The following is a 26,636-nucleotide window of genomic DNA, read 5'->3' as shown; positions in this document are numbered from 1 at the left end:
ATGGCAGGAGCTCACCTGAGCTGAGTACTGGCACCCCAAATGTTATACTCCTTGAGCTTCTGTTCCTCTTATGGAATATTAGCTCAAAAGTATTGTGGAGCTCCTGCACCAAAATACAAACAGTACATTGACCCAACATGAATACCGGCACCTATTTCAGTCAGTCCAGCACTGACTACACAAACTTTTGTTCAAGGCTGAGCAAGAATGATTCGGATACAATACTTTAATTAAACAAGTTCAGCGGAATCAAGAGTCCACCCGTGTTTAGAATAGACTCCACACCATACTTTATTCTCCACAACGACAAGGCAACTTAGACGCAGCCTTGCGGATGGATACATTTAACACCACTATGAGTGCAAATAGCCCAACCAGGGAACAATCAATAAAACATTTATAGAAAGGTACAAAATAAACCAGTTAATCACGGAAATATCTGCCCAATTCCCATCTATAAATCCGACGGTAAATTTCCTTAGAAGCTTTAACAGTAGCCAATTCTGACACCCGAATCTCGCATTTTCCAAGAAGAGGCAACGTGATAGAGTCAAAAGAACACACAGAACGAGAACGACAACACCTTCCAGCTCTGCAGCGGTCTCCATTTTAACTCTTTGCCCGGTCGGTACCTCACGTGTTCTGGACAGTCTTTCTCACATGACCCTTGTTTGTCCCCGTGATCAGTACTTCCAACTCCGTATTTCAGTGTCGCTGAATATCACATTTTAAACTGTAACCTTCATGGATATGCATGAACAGAGTTTGGACACCTCTACAGGGTAAGAAAACGCATTCTACGCTCACCGCTCGCAATAGCTTCACAGGCCTAGGCACCATCTTTGCAACACATTAGCGCTAGCTATATGAACAAATGTTTTATTTCCAGTAATATATTTCGTTTTGTAAATCCAATGCATAAGACCAATATCTTTTAACGTGCTTTTCATTGTTATTATTGCTATGGTTTATTTACTCGACTCAGTCAAACGAGACCAGCGACAGTCTTGTAGGTCAGCTATGTAGCTGTAACTGTCAAATTATTACAACCGTTTTAATGTCAGTGATGTGATTAGAAAGTGTATGATGTCGCTTTTTTTTGTTGAGAAATGCATCAAAATAAGATTCATAATAATGCACGATTTATATACACAACTGCTATACTTCTCAGTGGTACGTCAGTAAAAAAAGTACATTATCCTCCTGTGATTTGTTTGTTTGCAACCCATAATGATGAACAGCAATGATAATATCATTATTGGTTACATGAAACTGGCTACATTTGAATAATGCATTTGTTTCAATGATTCCATTATATAATTTAGCAATTTTCCACTATTGGCTTAATAATAATTTATCTTAATTTGTTAAGCGCGTTTTCTCACACCCAAGGCGCATACAATCCATGAATGCTTTTCTGAACAGCACGGTCTTGAGCTGTGCTTCAGACAGAGACTGCAGTCATAATAATGTTTTAGCCTCCGTTCGAAGGATGTGGACCAATTTGTCAACGTTTTCGAAGTGGAGGGAAAGTTGAAAGTCTAGTGTTGGCCTGCTGATGCATGCACATTGTATTCTGATTACAATACAAAAACGTGTTTTCGTTTGATGGCTAACATCAGCCAATATGCGTCAATTTTACTCATTCAATGTTAGCAGTCTAGTATGGTGACGAGGCCACTTTTCGAATGTCACCTTTTTTTCGCTAACACAACGCCAGGGGCACTCTTGCTACTGATATCAGTGTACAGTAACACGGAACCCAAACCGGCTGCGCGCGTGCGCCATCGTGCATAAATGTATTTTGTCCCCCTACACTCTGAACCAATGACATTCATTTGGGGACAGGTCGAAAAGCATTAAACATGTATGGCAATTTAGCTAGTTAGCTTGCTGTTGCTAGCTAATTTGTCCTGGGATATAAACATTTAGTTGTTATTTTACCTGAAATGCACAAGGTCCTCTACTCCGACAATTAATCCACACATAAAACGGTCAACCGAATTGTTTCTAGTCTTCTCTCCTCCTTCCAGGCTTTTTCATCTTTGAACTTATGTGGTGATTGGCATCTACACTTTCATAGTATTACCATGACAACCGGCAAAACAGTTTGTCTTTCAATCACCCACGTGGGAATAACCAATGAGGAGATGGCACCTGCTTCTATAAACCAATGAGGAGATGGGAGAGGCAGGACTTGCAGCGCGATCTGCGTCAGAAATAGGAGTTACTTCTATTTTAGCCCTTGGCAACACAGACGTTTGTTGGCGCGCGCGAGCAGTGTGGATGCAATAATTGAATAACATGTATTCCTAAATTTATTTTGCAACCCTTCGTGCACGCGACGCGAGTGGTGTAGTCAGGGTATAAGAAGTACACAGTAATGCGCGGATTGACTCCTAACCCGCAGTCTCCTGTTCTATCCGCAGGGCTGACTGTTTTAGGGTCATTAGGCTAAATATTGTGTGGATGAAGGGCAGGCGGGTTGAATAAAGAGAAAACAATACATAAAAAAGTTCATAAATGTATAATATTGTGCAATTTTTATCTATAGGCTACCTTGAGGTTTTTCTTTAATTATGTTTGGCTATCTGGCATTGGTGCGTAAGCCTAAACTTTAGGGCCTAACTACGCAGAACGCCAAATACCCAACACGCCAATCCCCAAATGCTTTTGGGAACGGGCAGAAAAAGTTAATGCTGTTTTTTGGAAGCAAAAAGCAGAACGTCGGAGTTTAATTCAATATTAGAAAAGCTGTGAAATGGAGAGTTGAAAATAAAGAGAAGGGAGGGCAAGAAAAGGAATGTTTGGTTAATATTTGTTGAAGTGGTAAGAGGATGATACCATTGCCGGTGTTGTGCCTGCCAGAATTCCCCCCCTCTTTGCGTGAACACGCACTCAAATCAAATCAAAGTTTATTTGTCACGTGCGCCGAATACAACAGGTGTTAATTCATTTTGGTTGCCTATCCTGACGTGAAGTTTGTTCTATAGAAAGTATTTGACTATGATGTGTGCAACTGAAAGTATTTGACTAGCCACACATTTAAGGAAATTAGAAAGCCCATTTTCTTGCCTGCCGAAATCCCCCCCTTCTAATTTCCTTAATTTTGTGGCTAGAATCAGATACTTTCTGTGGCACACATCAGAGTCAAATACTTTCTATAGAATAAAATTCATGAAGGCAACCAAAATAGGCAACCAAAATTAATAATGTACAGTTGACGTCGGAAGTTTACATACACTTAGGTTGAAGTCACTAAAACTTTTCAACCACTCCACAAATTTCTTGTTAACAAACTATAGTTTTGGCAAGTCGGTTAGGACATCTACTTTGTGCATGACACAAGTACTTTTTCCAACAATTGTTACAGACAGATTATTTCACTTATAATTCACTGTATCACAATTCCAGTGGGTCAGAAGTTTACATACACTAAGTTGACTGTGCCTTTAAACAGCTTGGAAAATTCCAGAAAATGATGTCATGGCTTTAGAAGCTTCTGATAGGCTAATTGACATAATTTGAGTCAATTGGAGGTGTACCTGTGGATGTATTTCAAGGCCTACCTTCAAACTCAGTGCCTCTTTGCTTGACATCATGGGAAAATCAAAAGAAATCAGCCAAGACCTCCAATTGTAGACCTCCACAAGTCTGGTTCATCCTTGGGAACAATTTCCAAACCCCTGAAGGTACCACGTTCATCTGTACAAACAATAGTACGCAAGTATAAACACCATGTGACAACGCAGCCGTCATACCGCTCCTAGAGATTAACGTACTTTAGTGTGAAAAGTGCAAATCAATCCCAGAACAACAGCAAAGGACCTTGTGAAGATGCTGGAGGAAACGGGTACAAAAGTATCTATATCCACAGTAAAACAAGTCCTATAGCGACATAACCTGAAAGGCTGCTCAGCAAGGAAGAAGCCACCTCTCCAAAACTGCCATAAAAAAGCCAGACTACGGTTTGCAACTGCACATGGGGACAAAGATCATAAATGTCCTCTGGTCTGATGAAACAAAAATAGAACTGTTTGTTTGGCCATAATGACCATTGTTATGTTTGAAGGAAAAAGGGGGAGGCTTGCAAGCCGAAGACCACCATCCCAACCGTGAAGCACGGGGGTGGCAGCATCATGTTGTGGGTGTGCTTTGCTGCAGGAGGGACTGGTGCACTTCACAAAATAGATGGCTTCATGAGGATGGAAAACTATGTGGGTATTATTGAAGCAACATCTCAACACATCAGTCAGAAAGCTAAAGCTTGGTCGCAAATGGGTCTTCCAAATGGACAATGTCCCAAGCATGCTGTCAAAGTTGTGGCAAAATGGCTTAAGGACAGCAAAGTCAAGGTATTGGAGTGGCCATCACAAAGCCCTGACCTCAATCCTATAGAACATTTGTGGGAAGAACTGAAAGAGCGTGTGCGAACAAGGAGGCCTACAAACCTGACTCAGTTACACCAGCTCGGTCAGGAGGAATGGGCCAAAATTCACCCAACTTATTGTGGGAAGCTTGTGGAAGGCTACCTGTAAAGTTTGACCCAAGTTAAACAATTTAAAGGCAATGATACCAAACACTAATTGAGTGTATGTAAACTTCTGACCCACTGGGAATGTGATGAAAGAAATAAAAACTGAAATAAATCATTCTCTCTACTATTATTCTGACATTTCACATTCTTAAAATGAAGTGGTGATCCTAACTGACCTAAGACAGGGAATTTTTACTAGGATTAAATGTCAGGCATTGTGAAAAACTGAGTTTAAATGTATTTGGCAAAGGTGTATGTAAACTTCCAACTTCAAGCGTATTTATTTTAGCATCTTAAGAGAATGTGAATGCACAGTTATACATCTGTAAAGGTGCCATGTTTATCAACATCATAAAAGCTGATAGTATTCCAACCACACAAAATAGGCCTATTCATCCAAGCCGAACAGAAATCTTATCAGAAACATTTTCACAGATTTCTCTTTCCTTACAACCGGTCAAACTGATGTCATATGGACATTTGGAAAGAAAATCTTTCTTGTTCTTTTGGGGGGGGAGTTGTTGCATTTTCATTAGGGCTGTGACGGTAATTGAATAACCGTGTAACTGACGGTTATGGATGAAGCCCGCCATGAATATAAAATAACCGTCAAAACCATTTAAATAGGCCTACATGCATTTGAGGATTTATTTTATGTTAACTTCATTTTCATGTAGATAAACATGACCTAATAGCGGGAGTGTTTACTAATGACAAAAGCAATTGTTTTGCTAACTTAGTCTGGCTATTAAACATACTATGTCTCCTCTTTCCAACTTTCCTTTGATGCTTGAGCAGCTCATCCCTAGATGCGCGGGGTGTAGAGCACTATAGGGAAAAAAAATGATGTGTGGACTTTGTTTTATTCAATGCACATTTTCATTGCTCACTGGTAAATAAATCGGCCTTAAAAAAAAAAGTTTGTCTGACTTCATTAGTTATTCAACAGCAGTCGACAAGGTTGTTCTGGCTATGTGGCCTATAATGCGCAAATTTTGTGTCAAGTGGACACGTGCCATCCTCTCCAACCTGGCATGGTATTATTTTATACAGAATCTTTTCTTAATTGATAGACTGGCCGATATACCACCCTAGGTGAGACAAAAAAAATTGCCGCCCTCCTATCCCCACAAAGTAGAATACCGTTAATCCCTGTCATTTGGTTACATACATTTCTGTTAATGCATGTATTAATTACAGTAATATACACATCTAATGAGAGTGGAACACACATCTAGTCAGAGTGGAAACGTTGTTTGCAGAGTTCACAACCTGCTACACTTGTGAGAAACAAGTTTTGGTTTATTTCATACCATAATTTACACGCTCCATGTGAGAGCAATGAGCATGTCTCTGGTTTCTCTCTCCTGTTAGTGTTGATGGCACGCAAGTGCCTGAGCACACATAAAAGTATCTGGCCTGCTTTTCGTCAATGTCAAATGTAGGAAAGTGCCCAATCAGTATCGCTGATAAATATGCTGTTGCGTGTATTTGTTTCTTTTAATGATTGTCAATGTCATCTTCATACTATAGCATAGCTGTCGCCTTCATACTTTCCTTATCAATTCCTTATCTTCTAGCTTACTTTTGAAAAGCCTAAGGTAGACCTAGGTTTTTTTAATACATTTTAAGGAAAGGCAAAATATTTGCTCTTGAGTCTGACATGGCTTTGATTGACGTGTGCTTTTACAGGGGTGTGTGATTTTGCTGATTCTCTATAGGCCTATAGAGAATGATTCTCTATGTCCATTTAGATGGTGTCCAGACAAGATACTTTAGGAAACTCTCTCTTTATTAAAAAGCAAACGCTCCTGTCATGATTTTAGATGGTGTCCAGACAAGATACTTTAGGAAACTCTCTCTTTATTAAAAAGCAAACGCTCCTGTCATGATTTAATATTGTTAAATACCAATTTTCAGTAGCTTAGGCTACATTATTTCTCTGATTACGGTGTCCTCTCTTTGAAGAACATATGCCAATGCCATCGAATGACAGCAGCAGGGTTTGTGACGTTATGTGAATATTTCGGGAAAAGTGGGAGAAAACCCATCAGACTTTGTTTGAATGGTTTTGTGTGTCGAAATAGGATCTGTATTTATTTGTTTATATGCAGAAAAGCCAACAGACAAAGACATGGTAGGCATATGTCTTTGTTTTGACTCTGTTAATGTTGTCAATATGGAAATGCGGCAGATTCTCTCCAACCTGGCATTTCTTAATTTGTTGATTTAGTAAGTAATAACCTGAATAATAATGAAACGCCATGATAATACAAATAGGTTAGGTTCAAATTTAATAAAAACCTATGTAAACAAGTGTACAAATATCATCTTTTTTTCTCTTCCCCCATCCCTGAACAGTTATGTCGGTGACTGTGTACATTGGCCTGGCCAATTATGTAACCACATATTCCAAAACCGTCATAGCTCAAATTTTCACCCCAGTCCCTAAGCATCTTTGCTCCACGAAAGAACCAGAAATGACGTAACTTTCCCGATGTCAACTAGATAGAATGAATGCTTCAATCATTAATGACATTCTGGTGAGGGTTTATTTAGTAATCTAGGGCAACATAATGTCAGAAAAGGGGCCTCCCGAGTGGCGCAGCGATCTAAGGCACTGCATCGCAGTGCTAGAGGTGTCACTACAGACCTGGGTTCGATCCCGGGCTGTATCACAACCGGCCGTGTTCGGGAGTCCCATAGGGCAGCGCACAATTGGCCCAGCGTCGTCCGGGTTAGGGGAGGGTTTGGCCAGGGGGGATCATTGTGCTCTAGCAAGTTCTTCTGGGTGACTGGAACCTGAACTCGGTTGTCAGTTGAAATGTGTTTCCTCTGACACATTGGTGCGGCTGGCTTCTGGGTTAAGCGGGCGGGTGTTAAGAAGCGCGGTTTGGCGGGTCATTTTTCGGAGGACGCATGACGAAACCTTTGCCTCCCGAGCCCGTTGGGGAGTTGCAGTGATAAGACAATATCTAAATTGGAGAGAAAAAGGGGTGTCAAAAAATTATATAATGACAGAAGAGAGGTTAATAAAACAAATAGCTTACTAAATTGGTTGAAATTATATGCAGAAACATATCACAATCAGTCACAACAAAATCCTGCACCCCTGTCAAAAAAATAGTTCTGCCGTCTCTGACTAGCCTACAATGCATTTTCTATATTAACGGGTTAGGGTTGGGTGCGGGCTGCCGATTTTCACTTTTTCACATTTAGTCTGATGGTTGCAGATGGCTTATTAGCAATTGCGGGCAGGTGAACAAATGGCTGACTCATGCACCGCTAGTACACACAGTCACTCATAGTGCAGCGAATAGGTGAAATAATTGTTCAATTTTATGATAAAAGTATCAGACTTGGTACATTAATACTACATACGTTAAGGAACATTTTAAAGATTGGAGGCAGTATGGGAAGCTTGTCAGTTAATCTGGATGTCCTGTTTGAAGAAAAATAGGGTAAAGTCATTCCAAAAATTACTTTGTAATGTTATCTACCCACTAAATAAACCGCTCAGATAATATACACAATAATTATCATCATAAAGTACTCTTAAGACCTTCATGGAGGTCACATCAAGGTCATTTTGACCATAGACCAGCGGTTATAGGGGATTTTTTTTTTTTTTACTTTGATAGAGCCACCAAATTTCACACACACCTAGGGCATGTCTAAATAAGTATTTTGGGCTATAGTGCCATCACAGATTTTGTCCTTTACTCCCCTGGCGGTCACTTCCAATGTGGCTGCTGAAAAATAGGCAAAGAAACCCAAGATGGGGGAACTTGTTGGATAGATTTCACCAGGGATACTCTGCTATAGTCAGAGAGCAAGCAGACACCAATGTTCCAATATGTATTAAGGACATGTGGTTGGACATGGTGAAGTTGGATTTGTTTGTGGTTCTATAACAATGGAGAGACATTAGAAGCAGGTTGCATAACATAATGTAAAGGTGATAAGGATGAATCTATTAAACCAAAGGCACCATGCCTTGACTTTTTCCACATTTTGTTACGTTACAGCCTTATTCTAAAATATATATATTTAATTCCGTCATCAATCTACACGCAATACCTCATAATGAAGACCAAATGCAATTGATTGGACATTATTTGGAAAGGCACACAGAGAGATCCTTGATGAAAACCTGCTCCAGAGCGCTCAGGACCTCCGACTGGAGTGAAGGTTCACCTTCCAACAAGACAATGCACTAAGCACACAGCCAAGACAACGTAGGAGTGGCTTTGGAACAAGTCTCTGAATGTCCTTGTGTCCCAGCCAGAGTCCGGACTTGAAACTGATCAAACATCTCTGGAGAGACCTGAAAATAGCTGTGCAGCGACGCTCCCCATCCAACCTGACAAAATCAAGAGGTCTGAATACCTTCCGAATGCACCATATCTCAAATAAGGAAATTACATGACATCATAATGTTATGACTTAGGCTCCTAACATTTTTTTGGGGGGGGTTATCAGGGCAGGCCTTATAATGTGACAAGTGTGTGGCATTGCGAGAGAGTCAACAGGTGAAATCAACTTAGTTGATCAAGTACATTTCAGTAGTATGCTGCTCCAATCTGAGGGCTTTTGTACAGGTGCCAACCAGCTGCATGGGGCCGTTGTGGACACGTTTTCACATGGCCATATCTCCTTAAATAATTGGTACATACAGCCCAATGATGTCTTAAAATGTTTGAGGGGGGTCTGGAAAACAAAATAAGATGCCATATATACATATCCTTAAAAGTTTTTGTAGAAAAGTGGTGAAAATGTGTGCAAAAAAAGGCTGGTTCTAGTAGTTCACATGTAAACACTTTAAAAAGTATGGGTGTTCGCTGAAGCCTTTTGATTGCAATGATACAGTTGAAGTCGGAAGTTTACATACACCTTAGCCAAATACATTTAAATTCCTGACATTTCATCCTAGTACAAATTCCCTGTCTTAGGTCATTTAGGATCACCACTTTATTTGAAGAATGTGAAATGTCAGAATAATAGTAGAGAGAATGATTTATTTCAGCTTTTATTTCTTGCATCACATTCCCAGTGGGTCAGAAGTTTACATATACTCAATTAGTGTTTGGTAGCATTGCCTTTAAATTGTTTCACTTGGGTCAAACGTTTCGGGTAGCCTCCAACAAGCTTCCCACAATAAGTTGGGTGAATTTTGGCCCATTCCTCCTGACCGAGCTGGTGTAACTGAGTCAGGTTTGTAGGCATCATTTTCTATGGGATTGAGGTCAGGGCTTTGTGATGGCCACTCCAATACTTTGACTTTGCAGTCCTTAAGCCATTTTGCCACAACTTTGACAGTATGCTTGGGGCATTGTCCATTTGGAAGACCCATTTGCGACCAAGCTTTAGCTTTCTGACTGATGTGTTGAGATGTTGCTTCATTATCCATATCATTTTCCGTCCTCATGATGCCATCTATTTTGTGAAATGCACCAGTCCCTCCTGCAGCAAAGCACCCCCACAACATGATGCTGTATCCCCTGTGCTTCACGGTTGGGATGGTGTTCTTCAGCTTGCAAGCATCCCCCTTTTTCTTCCAAATATAACATTTACATTTTAGTCATTTAGCAGGCGCAATTCATTTCATACATGTTTTTTTCTTTTCTGTACTGGCCCCCCATGGGAATCGAACCCACAACCCTTGCGTTGCAAACACCATGCTCTACTAACTGAGCCACAGGGAGGCCATGGTCATTATGGCCAAACAGTTCTATTTTGTTTCATCAGACGAGAGGACATTTCTCCAAAAAGTACGATCTTTGCCCCCATGTGCAGTTGCAAACCGTAATCTGGCTTTTTTATGGCAGTTTTGGAGCAATGGCTTTTTCCTTGCTGAGCGGCCTTTCAGGTTATGTCAATATAGGACTCGTCTTACTGTGGATATAGATAATTTTGTACCTCTTTCCTCCAGCATCTTCACAAGGTCCTTTGCTGTTGTTCTGGGATTGATTTGCACTTTTGGCACCAAAGTACGTTAATCTCTAGGAGACCGAACGCGTCTCCTTCCTGAGCGGTAGGACAGCTGCGTGGTCCCATGGTGTTGCGTACCATTGTTTCTACAGATGAACGTGGTACCTTCAGGCGTTTGGAAATTGTTCCCAAGGATGAACCAGACTTGTGGAGGTCTACAATTGGAGGTCTTGGCTGATTTCTTTTGTTTTTCCCATGATGTCAAGCAAAGAGGCACTGAGTTTGAAGGTAGGCCTTGAAATACATCCACAGGTACACCTCCAATTGACTCAAATTATGTCAATTAGCCTATCAGAAGCTTCTAAAGCCATGACATCATTTTCTGGAATTTTCCAAGCAGTTTAAAGGCACAGTCAACTTAGTGTATGTAAACTTCTGACCCACTGGAATTGTGATACAGTGAAATAATCTGTAAACAATTGTTGGGAAAATTACTTGTGTCATGCACTAAGTAGATGTCCTAACCGACTTGCCAAAACTATAGTTTGTTAACAAGAAATTTGTGGAGTGGTTGAAAAATTAGTTTTAATTACGTCAACCTAAGTGTATGTAAACTTCCGACTTAAACTGTGTGTATGTATGTGTGTGTATATATGTATGTATATATATATATATATATATATATATATATATATATATATATATATTAGTTCCTTTAAAATGTATTCCCACCCTTTGACATTTTGCTGTGTTACAGTCTGAATTTAAAATGGGTTACATTGAGATTTTTGTATGTTTAATAAAAAATGTGAAGCTGAAATGCCTTGAGTCAACAAGTATTCAACCCCTTTGTTATGGCAAGCCTAAATAAGTTCAGGAGTAAAAATTTGCCTAACAAGTCACATAAGATTAATTGATTCTGTGTGCAATAATAGTGTTATACATGATTTTTGAATGACTACTTCATTGCTGTAGTCCACACATACGATTATCTGCAAGGTCCCTCAGTCGAGCAGTTAATTTCAAACACAGATTCAACCTCAAAGAGCAGGGAGGTTTCCAATGCCTCGCAAAGAAGGGCACCTATTGGTAGATGGGTAAAAAAATAATAAAAGCATTGAATATCCTTTTGAGCATGGTGAAGTTATTAATTACACTTTGGATGGTGTATGAATACACCCAGTCTCTGCAAAGATACAGTGGTCCTTCCTAATTTAGTTGCCAGAGAGGAAGGAAACCACTCAGGGATTTCACCATGTGGCCAACAGTTACAGAGTTAATGGCTGTGATGGGAGAAAACAACTAAGGATGGATCAGTAACATTGTACACTACCGGTCATAAGTTTTTGAACAACTACTCATTCAAGGGTTTTTCTTTATTTTTACTGTTTTCAACATTGTAGGATAATAGTGAAGACATCAAACTATGAAATAACACATATGGAATCGTGTAGTAACCAAAGAAGTGTTAAACAAATCAATATATTTTATATTTGAGATTCTTCAAATAGCCACCCTTTTCCTTGATGACAGCTTTGCACACTTTTGGCATTCTCTCAACCAGCTTCATGAGGTAGTCACCTGGAATGCATTTCAATTAACAGGTGTGTTTTCTAAAGTTCATTTGTGGAATTTCTTTCCTTCTTTCCAACTGTGGGGAGGGGTATACAGAATATAGCCCTATTTGGTAAAAGACCAAGTCCATATTATGGCAAGAACAGCTCAAATAAGCAAAGAGAAACGACAGTCCATCCTTACTTTAAGACATGAAAGTCCGTGAAATACGGAAATTTTCAAGATCTTTGAAAGTTCCTTCAAGTGCAGTCACAAAAACATCAAGCGCTATGATGGAACTGGCTCTCATGACCGCAACAGGAATGGCTGCAGAGGATAAGTTAATTAGAGTTACCAGTCTCAGAAATTGCAGCCCAAATAAATGCTTCACAGAGTTCAAGTAACAGACACATTTCAACATCAACTGTTCAGAGGAGACTGTGTGAATCTGGCCTTCATTGTCAAATTGCTGCAAAGAAACAACTACTAAAGGACACCATTAAGAAGTAGAGACTTGCTTGGGCCAAGAAACAAGAGCTATGGACATTAGACCGGTGGAAATTTGTCCTTTGGTCTGGAGTCCAAATTGGAGATTTTTAGTTCCAACCGTCTTGTCTTTGTAAGACGCGGTGTGGGTGAACGGAGGATCTCCGCATGTGTATTTCCCACCGTAAAGCATGGAGGAGGAGGTGTTATGGTGTGGGGGTGCTTTGCTGGTGACACTGTCTGTGATTTATTTAGAATTCAAGGCACACTTAACCAGCATGACTACCACAGCGTTCTGCAGCGATACGCCATCCCATCTGGTTTGGGCTTAGTGGGACTATAATTTGTTTTTCAACAGGACAGTGACCTAACACACCTCCAGGCTGTGTAAGGGCTATTTGACCAAGAAGGAGAGTGATGGAGTGCTGCATCAGATGACCTGGCCTTCACAATCCCCCCAACCTCAACCAAATTGAGATGGTTTGGGATGAGTCGGACCGCAGAGTGAAGGAAATGCAGCCAACATGTGCTCAGCATATGTGGGAACTCCATTAAGACTGTTTGAAAAGCATTCCAGGTGAAGCTGGTTGAGAGAATGCAAAGCTGTGTGTGCAAAGCTGCCATAAAGGCAAAGGGTGGCTATTTTGAAGAATCTCAAATATAAAATACATTTTGATTTGTTTAACACTTTTTTATGGTTACTACATGATTCTATATGTGTTATTTCATAATTGTGATGTCTTCACTATTATTCTACAATGTAGAAAATAGTAAAAATAAAGAAAACCCTTGAATGAGTAGGTGTTCTAAAACTTTTGACCGGTAGTGTAGTTACTTCACAATACTAACCTAATTGACAGAGTGAAAAGAAGGAAGCCTGTACAGAATAAAATAAATATTCTAAAACATGCATCATGTTTGCAAAAAGGCACTAAAGTAATACTGTAAAAAATGTGGCAAAGCAATTCACTTTCTGTCCTCAATTCAAAGCGTTATGTTTGTCAAATCCAATACAACACATTAGTGACTACCACTCCATATTTTCAAACATAATTTGTATGCTTGGAATCATTAAGGACTGGGTAGTTTTTCAGGATAAAAAAAATAAACAGAATGGAGTTAAGCAACAATAAAATCTGTAATAAGTCAAGGGGTATGAATACTTTCTGAAGGCAGTGTAATATAATATTCTGTTTTGTGTACATTTTAAGAAACATTACAGCAAACCTTCCCTATACACGTCACTTTTTATGTAAAATCCCATGGGGATGTATTATGTCCTGGTGGCCTTTGGTCGACAGGGGGTAATGGACAAAATATATGATGGCTCTAGCCAGAAATACTTCTTTTAGACATGCCCCAGCTGTGTGTGAAATTTGGTGGCTGTATCACAAAGTCCACAATTTTTCCCGTAGACACTGGACTATGATCAAAATAACGTGAAGGTCTTAAAGCTATTTTATGATCAGAATTATTGTCTTTATTATCTGTGGGCAGATAAAAACATTTTGGAATGATTTTACCCTATTTTCTTTTAACAGGAAATCCGATTGGCAGCCATTTATTAAAATGGCCGCCCTGGTTGACTGACATGCTTCCCAGACTGCCTCCAATCTTTAAAATGTTCCTTAAGGTATTTAGTATTAGTGTATCAAGTTTGATACTTGTATCATAAAGTGGAACGATCTTGGTATATTACGTTCTTATCTGCTGGACTATTATTAATTAGCTTATAGCACACAGCTGATCAATTGAATATGAGTGTTTATAACAAAAAAATCCCTTCTCTTTCCATCAGTCACGAGAAACAGGAAACAGAGGAGATTCTCCAACTGGAAGGTAGGTATCGGGGTGTGTGGAAATTTACTCAGTTCAAACGGGTAATTATGGAATTTGTGTGTGTGACAGCGCTTAAGTGTGGGTTCTAACATGCGCGTGTGTTTTTCTCAAAAGGTGTGGGGACGGAGGAGCAGACTGCAGTTACCATAGAGAGTGTACAGCAGGCCGCAGCTTTTGCGGATCATAATGTTCAATATCAGTTCCGCACAGAGAACAGTGGAGGACAGGTGAGCTCAATCAATGACCTAGGCAATTTTGAACCCACACAGTTCTTACTACCACAGTAACACAAAATCCACCTTGTCTGGATGAACAAATAACAAGAAGAATCTATAGATTGTGTCAATTATTTTGTCTGTATATTCTGTTTATTGTTGTCAGCACCATTTCTCCAGGTCAAATTCCTGGTACATGTCAAATGTACTTGGCGAAGAATCAGAATAAACTTGATATCTGAAATGTTTGGCATACTCCTGTCCTGACCTCTCCCCTTGACTTTCTTCACTCCAGGTGACCTATCGTGTAGTCCAAGTGACAGATGACCAGCTAGAGGCAGCAGGCGACGGGACTGGGGCAGTCAGTGTGGTTTCCACTGCTGCATTTACTGGAGTACAGCAAGCAGTGGCACGTGTGTGTGTGCATGAGTGTGTTTGTGTGTGGGCATGGCATACCCTGTCATCTTAGGGGAGTAGTGCTGTCTAATTTGCCTTTTCTCTCTCTCTCTCTCTCTCTCGGCTGTCATTCAGAACCCCTTCAGTAATGGGGGTAGTCCAGCGGGGGAGACGGTGGGAGGGGAAACGCGTTTTGCCTATTTCCCTGCTGCCACAGTCAGTGTCAGTGATGGGGCAGCCACAGCAGTGTCGGTGCAGGCTGACCCAACACTCACACAGGCCGGAGGTGAGTAGCCACCAATCCTAGTATGAAACCCACATATAGTGTAACCATTCACTAGTGCAGCTCATACATAGCATTATGTTATTATATTGAACAAAGATATACTGTATACATATATATATTTTTTTACATTCATTTGTAACCCTCTCTTCTGAGTTACAATCAGTTTTAACCTAGTATCTTGGCATTGGAGTATGTGGTCTGTAGTCAGAATGTGAAGTTTAATGTGTGTATAACCGGAAATAATGTAGTGCAGTGCCTCCACCTAATAAGTAATGTACCCCTAAAGATATATATTTACAGGGAAAAAAGCCACAAATAGATATCCCCTTGAACTATGATAAAGAATGATCACAACAAACAAGATGTACAGTCATTCTTTATTATTAAAGTCAAGACATTTCAATCCAAAGCTTGAATCAAGTTATTAACCAAAAATTATCAACATCATTTCAATGACATCTATGTACACTTAATTAGTAAGGACCTGATACTCACAGCCCTAAATCCAGATCGTGACTGATGAGAAGCGAACGGGCCAGTGGCTGTCCCATTCAAACACGGTAGATAAAAAGTCCCTCTTCTGAAAAGGATAAAAACACAGTACTCCTCGAATAATCGAGACTGGTCCCAACGTAGCTAATTATATAGCTACAGTTCATCGCTTGTTTTATCACAACCAGTAGCTAACGTTACTAAAATCACCCAGAGCTCAGTCTCTCACAGCATCTGTCTGTCGAGCCTCTGAGCGGCGAGAAAAAGCAGAAATCATCCAATGATAGTTGAACCAAAAACAAATCCAATGCTATCCTCACGGTGGTCTGGGATGCGGGACTAGCTAAGAGTTCATCACTTTGGTTTACTCAGACCGCATTACAACAGCTTTTTAAAGCAATAGCTAAAACAATGAAATATCCATTTTGCTAGCTCACGAAGTTCACAGGGTGGTTCTCCCTTCACTCTCTCACGTGTCTGTTGCCTTGCAATGGTCCAGCTCCAAAATATGTCCCACATGCAACACAGTAAATAATTGTCTGTAAAAATACATATATTTGACTGAATATAGTTTTGACTATTGCCTTTATCTCAATAGGGCCAGAGATGTTAAGTCACAATAGTCTTTCTTGGGAATCCTATAAATCCCTGATTTGTACTACCTCTGACACTAGGTCAGTTCTATGTGATGATGAGCCCACCTGATGTGTTGCAAGCTGGCACGCCAAGGACCATTGCCCCTCGCACACACACCTACACCACGTGAGTACGGCTTCACCTGCCACACAGTTTAGTGTTCCATACACATTCTTCACACCCCACTGCTCCCCCATCTATGTGGTTCATCTCACTTCTCCCTCCCAACTCCACATTGGAATGGACTTTCCCTAGCTAAACCTTCAGGAAATGATCACCTCTTTGTATTTACCCGCCAATTTTGGCATGATTGGTTTGTGATTGTGTTTATCATGATAAAACATTCAAAAGAAATCAAAACGTGAGAAAACAAAAACTGTCCCACTTACCTGCCATCCTCAGAGACCACGGTGAAAATGAGATACTACAGCATGGCAGTTCAAACTGGTGAGGACTACTTTCGCTCACATCCTCTAAAACTAACCCCCTCTCCTCCCATCCTTGGCAGATGTGTGGTGAATCCACTAGTCGTGATGAATCGTATGTCTTAGCGTACCTGTCAGGGGAATGTGATGTATAGTGTGCGTGTATATAGCTTTGGGTTATAGGTTCACCGAAGGAGTCCTCTTCAGTGGGGCGAGGAAACGTCTAGGGAATACTTTATTTGGATAGTCCATCCATAGATACTCTACAGTCAGTAACATTTCAGCTAACAATCTACTAACACTAGCCCTATCCCTTATCCTAACCCTAAACTTAAGCCTTACTTTAACCATAGCCCTAACATTAGCAAGCAGTTGCTTATCAATAGATACTTTGTTGATAGTATGATGGATTCATGCAGGTCCCATGTGACACAGTTGCTAGAGCCTGGCACTTGCAATGCCAGAGTTGTTGGTTCAATTCCCATGGGGGGCCAGTACAAAAAAAGTATGAAAATGTATGTACTCACTATTTACTGTAAGTCGCTCTGGATAAGAGCGTCTGCTAAATGACTGACTAAAATATTACATTTGCGTAATGTATATGAATACACAGTCAATTTGTTTGTTTTTATGAGTGTGGATTTTACAGTGCTTAACGGTGACAAAATGTTATCATTTATTTGTCTTTGTCTCTCTTTGCAGGAAGATGGATGGTCCACGGGCACCTAGGGATGAGAGAAGGAGAGCACAACACAATGAAGGTAAACTGATTAAAAAAGTATTTATCTGGCAAATGGAAACTTGAAAGTAAAAGTTCAGATTTACCATGGGCATAGAGAGAAAAAGGAGGAGCCTTAAGAAATGTTTTTTGTATAATAAAAAAATTACACTGAACAAAATTATAAATGCAACATGTAAAGTTTTGGTCCCATGTTTCATGAGCTGAAATAAAAGGCCCTAGAAATGTTCCATGCGCACAAAAAGCGTATTTCTCTAAAATGTGCACAAATTAGTTTACATCCCTGTGTGGCTAATCAAGAAACTGATTAAACAGCATGATCATTACACAGGTGCGCTTTGTGCTGGGTACAATAAAAGGCCACTCTAAAATATGCAGCTTTCTCACAAAAAAATGCCACAGTTGGCTCAAGTTTTGAGGGCGCTTGCAATTGGCATGCTGACTGCAGGAATGTCCACCAGAGCTGTTGCTAGATAATTGAGTGTTAATTTCTACCATAAGCCGCCTCCGACATCGTTTAAGAGAATTTATCAGTACATTCAATCGACCTCACAACCGCAGACCACGTGTAACCACGCCAGCCCAGGACCTCTACATCCAGCTTCTTAACCTGCAGGATTGTCTGAGACCAGCCACCTGGACAGCTGGTGAAACTGTGGGTTTCTGTAGAATTTATGCACAAACTGTCAGAAACCGCATCGGGAAAGTTCATCTGCATGCTCGTCATCCTCACCAGGGTCTTGATCTGACTGCAGTTCAGTGTCATAACAGACTTCAGTGGGCAAATGCTCTCCTTCGATGGCCACCGGCAAGCTAGAGAAGCTCTTCACGGATGTATCCCGAGTTTCAACTGTACTGGGCAGATGGCAGACGTGGCGTCGTGTGGGCGAGCAGTTTTCTGATATCAACGTTGTGAACAGAGTGCCCCATGGTTGCTGTGCGGTTATGGTATGGGCAGGCATAAGCTACGGACAAAAAACACAATTGCATTTTATCGATTGCAATTTTAATGCACAGAGAGATACCATGACGAGATCCTGAGGACAATTGTTGTGCCATTCATATGCCGCCATCACCTCATGTTTCAGCGTTATAATGCACCGTGTCACAAGGATCTGTACACAATTCGTGGAATCTGAAAATGTCCCAGTTGTTTCATGGCCTGCATAATCACCAGACACGTCACCCATTGAGCATGTTTGGGATGCTCTGGATTGATGTGTACAATGGCGTGTTCCAGTTCCGGCTAATATCCAGCAACTTCGCACAGCCATTGAAAAGGAGTGGAGCAACATTTTACAGGCCACTATCAACACGCTGATCAACTCTATATGAAGAAGATGTCACGCTGAATGAGGCAAATGGTGGTCACACCAGATACTTACTGGTTTTCTGATCCATGCCCCTCCTCCTTTTTTAAATATATTTTTTTTTTGAATTTTTTTTTTAAAAATCTGTTACCAACAGATGCATATCTGTATTCCCAGTCATGTGAAATCCATAGATTAGGGCCTAATGAATATATTTCAATTGACTGATTTCCTTATATGAACTGTAACTCAGTAAAATCTTTGAAATTGTTGCATGTTGCGTTTTTATATTTTTGTTCAGTTGAGTATATTGTGTAAATGGTGTTGACCCGAGGCTTAATCCCTCTGTTAGTTATGTAATCTTGTATTGAAACCTTAGCTCCTTCAAATTATTAAGATATGGCATTATTAGAGTGCTATCTGAAAGCCACTAATAACATATCATTCACATACTGTCAACACTCATTACATTTAGCATCAACTGATAAACCATGAGTACCATTAAATCTTTCCATTTTATCACTGTCTTTGTTAGTTTCGGTAGTCTCCATATCTATTTCCTTCAACTAGGATCCTTATACTCTTCCCAATAGGAAAACCCTCTCAATCACTACTGATAATGCACACGGATCACTCTCAAACAATGTTTTGCTTTTACCCCTATTGTATAAGGTTTAATGGATGGGGGACCATTGTCCCCTTTTACATTTTAGTCTACCTTAGCAATGTTACTCTATATATTTATTACTAATTTCCGTTGGATATTCACTTTCTGCCTCACACTCATTAAATGTTTAAATGTCTATTATTATGAAATTTAATATGACCCAAATTATAAAATACATCGGCCAATTCAGAAAGGGAGAGACATTTTTTAAGGTAGCTCTTGAGACTTGAATTTCTTTCTGGGATCAACATTTATTATAACTGGGCTAGCACTGCCTAACAGTCCACTGTCAAAGAAGTGCTCTGTCCATAAGGTTTCTGGTACCTGAGACAGAATCAACTGAGAGACAGAGCCAGTTTCCCACTCCGTCTTGTGGAGTGGTTAAATTTAGCCTACTCACGAATTGGTTTAAAACTTAATTGTTGGGGATATCAACGAAAACTCCATCAGGACTACAATAAATTGTAGCCATAAGTTAACAAGTCTACCTATCAAGTTAAAAGGTTGCGTGGGTGAATACAGAAAATCATGTTCAATATTCAATGGTCCTATTGAACAGGGCATGGGTTTTGTTTCAGAATGTATTACCAGGGTGGTATTTCTTTAATTCTTTACGAAGGCTCTGATTAACATGGCAATGATATTTTTCATTGGAAGCTGTTTAAAAAACATAGAACATGTGCCAACCTTTGTCTAAGACTTTATTTCCCAGACCCTTTAGACTGTCATACAGTGCTTTAACCTTATCATGATCAAATTATCCGTAAAGGGGCCACTGACCATTTCTCCGAATACTTTTTACACCACCTACGTACGTCTAGGTGTGGGTGCGCAAGTGTACATTGTTGTATTGTTTTCTCTTTTTGTTTTGTTTTTTACTTTTATAAAATCTCTAGTAACCCATTATACACACAATTTCATCTCTCTTTATCCAACTACGTCTCCCAACCGACACAATTCTACCAACTTCATTAACCGTACCTTCAATGCAGTCCAACCGATTCCTGCTGTAAAGTAGTCTAAACTATTTATATTCAATGTAGGCTATCCGATTCCTACTAATACATACAGTATCACAACTAAAGTTTCCCTTATTACCAATCAAACAATTTTGTTAACTTCCTGTAATTACCTTCAACCTTCTCACTTACAGTGCATTCGGGAACTATTCAGACCCATTGACTTTTTCCAAATTTTGTTATGTTACAGACATATTCTTAAATGGATTACATTGTTTTTTTCCCCTCATCAATCTTCGATACAAAAATGGAAATATCACATTTTACATAAGTTTTCAGACCCTTTACTCCAGTACTTTCTTGAAGCACCTTTGGACAGCGATTACAGCCTCGAGTCTTCTTGGGTACAAGCTTGGCACACCTGTATTTGGGGAGTTTCTCACATTCTTCTCTGCAAATCCTCATCAAGCTCTGTCAGGTTGGATGGGGAGTGTCGCTGCACAGCTATTTTCAGATCTCTCCAGAAATATTGTATCGTGTTCAGGCTCTGGCTGGGCCACTCAAGGACATTCAGAGACTTGTCCCGAAGCCACTCCTGCGTTGTCTTGGCTGTGTGCTTTGGGGTCATTGTCCTGTTGGAAGGTGAACCTTCGCCCCAGTCTGAGGTTCCTGAGTGCTCTGGAGCAGGTCCATCTAGTCTTCTAGCCGCTGCAAACGTTCCCACAGCATGATGCTGCCACCACCATGCTTCACCGTAGGGATGGTGCCATTTTTCCTCCAGACGTGACGCTTGGCATTCAGGCCAAATAATTAAATCTGGGTTTCATCAAACCAGAGAATATTGTTTCTCATGGTCTGAGAGTCCTTTAGGTGCCCTTTGTCAAACTCCGAGCAGGCTGTCATGTGCCTTTTACTGAGGAGTGGCTTCCATCTGTCCACTCTACCATAAAGGCCTGAATGGTGGAGTGCTGCAGAGATGGTTGTCCTTCCAGAAGGTTCTCCCATCTCCACAGAGGAACTCTGGAGCTCTGTCAGAATGACCATCGGGTTCTTGGTCACCTCCCTGACCAAGGCCATTCTCCCCCGATTGCTCAGTTTGGCCGGGCGGCCAGCTCTAGGAAGAGTCTCTAGAATAAGCCTGTAACATGACAAAATATGGAAAAAGTCAGGGGGTCTGAATACTTCCGAATGCACTGTATCCCTTGAAGTTACAACAGCTCACCCCAGATTCTACCACCACAGGAGTATGGCTCATGCTTTAGCTTTGACAACTAAAATATGGGATTATTGTGTTTGCAGTGGAAAGACGGAGAAGAGACAAGATCAACAACTGGATTGTCACCCTCTCAAAGATCATCCCAGACTGCAACATAGACAGTACTAAGACTGGAGCAGTGAGTGTGATCAATTTGCCTATAGAGATTAAGTCCCATAGAACCAACTTTATCAGGACACAGATTAAGCCTAGTCCTGGACTAGAAAACATGCTCAATGGAAACTCTCCATTGAAATAGGTTTTTAGTCCAAAACTAGGCTTAATCTGTGTCTGCAAATCTGACCCGCAATTGCAGATTGTTCGAAATCACGATTTCTTATAATAGAAGTAATGTGCAACCTCTTCTCTCCAGAGTAAAGGAGGGATCCTGTCGAAAGCGTGTGACTACATCCGGGAGCTGAGACAGAATAACCAACGATTGCAGGACAGCTTCAAAGAGGTGTTGAGAGTTCAGGCAGACAACGAACTACTCAAACAACAGGTACACACTTATATGTGTAACTCGCACCTTCCACTATGCTGTCTGTGTCAACATCAAGTCGAATGTATTCATTGGTTCACATTGTAACAAAACATTTTACAACAGAAAAATGTTGCTACGAAAAAGATAATTGCTTATTGGACAAGTTTTTTAGTCCCTCCCTGTTTGCATTTGTTTGGTAATTTTTTTATGCCTATGTATGAAGGTCTTATAAAAGGCCTACATAGAAGCGTCTTCTCACATTTGGTAGTGTTGGCATTTGGTTGTTAAGATTGTTTAATTGCAACGCTCTGTCATGTTATAGATTGAGGAGATGAAGAATGACAATGCACTGCTTCGAGCTCAGCTACAACAGCACGGCATAGAGATCAATGGAGATACAACACCACAGTGATCGACTGGACACACACACACTCTCTCACTTACTCACTGGTAAAATACAAATACTTATAGAATACATGAAAGTACACATGCTCACGTGCATGCATCATCAGAAATTGCCACGCATACACACAGAACAGAGGGCTTGAGAGGAAGAAGTGGACTGCTGACTGATCAAACCTCTTCCAACCCCCCCCCCCCCCACACACACACACACACACACTCTCTTCCCAGGCTGAAAGCTGAAATTCATGACTCTGTAACTAAATGAGTTCCCCACCTCTGCTCAAAGAATAGCCAACTCTTCAAATGTCATGCATTCACCTGACTCTGTTTTTATTATGGACAATGACAATTCACATTTACTCTGTTTTAACCTTCTGTTTTCCATAGCTTTTTTGGGGCTTTTGTTGTGAGTTATACTACTGTGTCTGACATGAATGAATCTTTTTGTTTGTCATTTAATGTATTAGTTTACAATGAATGTGTATACAGAATTAAAAGACAGTGGCAGTAGGGATCATAGTGCAAATATAGGGCTGAACTTTGCTGTTCCATTTTCCCTTAGAGATTACAAACCATGGTAGACAAATCAGGTACCTTCATCCTTTGATGCTCACCATTTCAAAGGGTTGTTTCATTGTTAAGTGGAGGCAGATGAGAGAATACTGATTAAGCTGTTTTAAAGGGCTGCGATGTAAAGGTATGGTTGTTGTATTGACACTAGGCCTGACATTGCAGACTATCGGGCAGTAGGTGATAGCATAGCTCAGGTCATTAGGACAATATATAATATTGGTTCCCAAATTCATTTCAGTCCCATCTTCCTTGCTTAATTTCTCGTATCTCTTGTGTTGTCCCATCTGGTGCACAGTAAATCATTTAACCTGAATATCAGTTTCACTATATGGTAATGATGCATATTGGGCATTAAATCATTGTATGTATCTGCTTGTGATAGGTCACTTACCGGTATTCAATACATTAATTGGAGCATGTGTCAGCGTTGCCATGTATAAGATGATAAATGTCCCTGAGTCTATGACGGGATGTTCATTTACAGGCATTAAATTCAAATTTGGGACACTGGGTAACTCAACTCAATATTGAGGATCTGAGGGAGAGTTATATATTATGGATTTTCACCATGTCCTCCAGTAATTTAAAAGTTTGGGAACCAGTGCTATGAAGGATAATTTTAGTATATCCCAGGTCAGCAACTGCTTCAAGGAATTGTTTGTGAGTGAAGGTTGTCAGCATCCTTGTTTTATCTCCACTGAAAGCAATCACAGCATGGCATTCTAACCACTGGCAAGATGTATTCCAATTGTACAATAACATTTCAATGTTTATACCATAGCATTGACACAATCATTGGATTGGTTCTGTAGTAAGGTGGAGGTGCATTTTCAAGAGCTATATGCCCAATTCCAAGTCGATCCCTAGGCCCTACACTTGGATTGGATAGGTAAGCAATGTGGTGTTTGCTCCACCTTGCATTCTGATTGGTTAGGTGACATTTTCCGTATTGCTTACATCATATCCTTTTAGGTCTACACTAGTGCCTTGGGGATAGAGGCAAGAGGTGGTTTTGGAATTGAGCTGCAGTCTTAAAGGATTGGTTCAGAATTTCTTTACCAAATCTGTTTTGATGTAAAGGGCAAATTGTAGCGGGGTCCAGACATGCTAGCGATTTCACTTGGTTTTGAGAAACTTGGACCACCCGCAATAGACTTCCTCATTGCTCGTTCTGCAGTATGCTGCTTCTCCATGTAGCCCGCTCAGCACAGCTGGTAGGGGAAATGGCTTGAGTCTAATAAAATGGAATATATTGTTGCAGATAAAGTTGAAATTGTGTTATTGCGAAGTGTACAACATCTAAAGACCTGCATCACTATACTGAGAGTGTGGCCATTTCTGAAAGGATGCATTTTTCCGTAGCTCCTATACTGCAGAACGAGCAATGAGAAAGTCTATCACGGGTGGTCTAAGTTTCTCAAAACCAAGTGAAATCGTTAAAAAAGTGGACACTTTTATATAACATACTATTTACATTAAAAAAAGATTTGTTCAGAAATGGTGGAGCAATCCTTTACCCCCTTATAAAAAAAAATGTGGGGGCAAAAAAATGTGGGGGCATCTTAGGTTATCCAGGGGAGTGGCTAACCTAATGTTTACTACTCGCTATAATTATCCCTATCTGGCTCAAAGGACCATGAAAAGAGTGGTCCTTTGAGACGGATAGGGACAACAATATACTATATAACTGAAACAAATATGGACAACAGACTTTAGTTTCATTAGCATGAGCTAGCAGGGAGAATATAGTTGCCATGTAATTTTGAACTTGTAGGTCAATTTGTCTTGTATTGCCAATAGGGCTGTCCCCGACTGAAAAAAACTCTTGGTCCACCAAGAATCAGTTTTTCTTTCGACCAGTTGATTGGTCAAACATTTTTAAACATGTATTTTTCCATATATAGACACACCCAATCTGTTTTAATAAAATCGACTATATGCACTGAGCTTGTCTGATGCTTTAAGACACAAATGACTCAAGAGGGAGCCAGAGATAAAGATAAGGAAAAAAACTGTTCTGATTCTCCTCCTCCCGCTGCTGCTGGCCTTTGCAGATTCTGCCTTTGCGCTCCTGAAGTTGCCGGTAATACGCTACACAATAGGCCTTGTTGTAACTATATTTGAGAAGGCCAAGTTAAACACGGGAGAAAGCTCTCACTGAAGATTCAGTTAAGCACCTTGGGGAGAGCCACTGCAGCAGCTGCAGTCAAGCATGTAAACCTGTCAATGTTTTAGAATGCAACTACGGAGTAGACTACTTACAGTTTTCAAGTGGTATGTCATATTCGTTGTTGAAATATGAGCAAACCGCTGTTTGCACAGTTTGCATTCTACTTTTTGTTTGTCTTAAGTAGGCTTAATTAGAGTATCAAGTAGCCACTGTATGTACCGGTAGGTAAATCTTAGGCTATGATTAGGCTCATTTGCGTGTGCCCTCTGGAAAGAATCTGCCGGATACACAGTTGAATGAAAGGGGATGTTTGGCATATATGTTATTATTAATACACCATACAAGTCAGGAAAACACATTTGTTATAAAAATATTTTTATTAGTGTTACACCATTGTTCTTACATAATTTAACCATATACAATTTCAGTAGCACAATTAGTGCCTTCAGAAAGTATTCATAACCCTTGACTTATTACACATTTTGTTGTGTTAAAGACTGATTTCAAAATATATTACTTTTTTTTCGCTAATCTACACTACCCCATAATGAAAAAGTGAAATTATGATTTTAGAAATGTTTGCAAATGTATTAAATTAAATACAGAAATATCTAATTGACATAAGTATTCACACCCCTAAGTCAATACTTTGTAGAAGCACCTATGGCTGAGATTACAGCTGTGTGTCTTTCTGGGTAAGTCTCTAAGCGCTTTCCACACCTGGATTGTGCAACATTTTCCCATATATTATTTTCAAATGTCTTCATACTTTGTCAAATTGGTTCTTGATCATTGCCATTTTCAGGATTTGCCATAGATTTTCAAGTAGATTTAAGTCAACTGTAACTGGAGAGCAATGCTACATCACTCCAACTCTCGCTCTCTTTCCGAACGAACCCCACCACATGGGAAATGTTGTAGGGCCCAAAGCAGAGGGCAAACACCAACAGCTCGATGTTGGGCAGTGGAGACAGAATGCAGATGAAGTTGACATAGCAGAAGAGGCAGACCAGGAAAGGAACCAGGAATAGCTCCCAGATGCACTGGGAGAAGGATGCTGAGCTGGTCTTAGGTGAAGTTCAGGTAGCACGTTGTCTGGGGATCATCCATTACGGTCCCATTATTGTATATCCACTGGGAGCATAGCACAATGTCCATGATGCTGAGGTTCAGTGAAGACACCACCCAACATACGATGCGTATCTGATAGGGAAGGCCACATCAAGCTAGCGCTCCACACTCACCGCGGTCTGGAGGAGGGTGCTGTTGTAGATGCT

At 40.3% G+C, this 26,636-nt stretch overlaps 1 protein-coding gene across 3 annotated transcripts; it reads left to right on the top strand.

Annotated features, from left to right (window-relative positions):
- The first annotated feature begins 548 nt into the window (after positions 1-548).
- On the top strand, positions 549-25,131 carry LOC115176108 (upstream stimulatory factor 2). Of its 3 annotated transcripts, XM_029735927.1 has the most exons (11): positions 549-782; positions 14,307-14,347; positions 14,462-14,574; positions 14,858-14,977; positions 15,094-15,244; positions 16,411-16,498; positions 16,775-16,819; positions 17,500-17,558; positions 21,772-21,866; positions 22,101-22,229; positions 22,534-25,131. In XM_029735927.1, the coding sequence occupies exons 1-11, from the start codon at positions 745-747 to the stop codon at positions 22,621-22,623; spliced, it is 969 nt and encodes a 322-aa protein (XP_029591787.1). In that variant the 5' UTR covers positions 549-744; the 3' UTR covers positions 22,624-25,131. The 3 variants fall into 3 exon arrangements, with proteins under 3 accessions (XP_029591787.1, XP_029591786.1, XP_029591788.1); XM_029735926.1 differs by lacking the exon at positions 549-782 and having other exon boundaries at positions 14,186-14,347; XM_029735928.1 differs by lacking the exon at positions 549-782 and having other exon boundaries at positions 14,187-14,347; positions 14,858-14,971.
- The last annotated feature ends 1,505 nt before the right edge of the window (positions 25,132-26,636 follow it).

This window comes from Salmo trutta, chromosome 36 (assembly GCF_901001165.1).
Source record: "Salmo trutta chromosome 36, fSalTru1.1, whole genome shotgun sequence".
Taxonomy (NCBI): domain Eukaryota; kingdom Metazoa; phylum Chordata; class Actinopteri; order Salmoniformes; family Salmonidae; genus Salmo; species Salmo trutta.
This window is presented reverse-complemented; position numbering and strand designations above follow the sequence as displayed.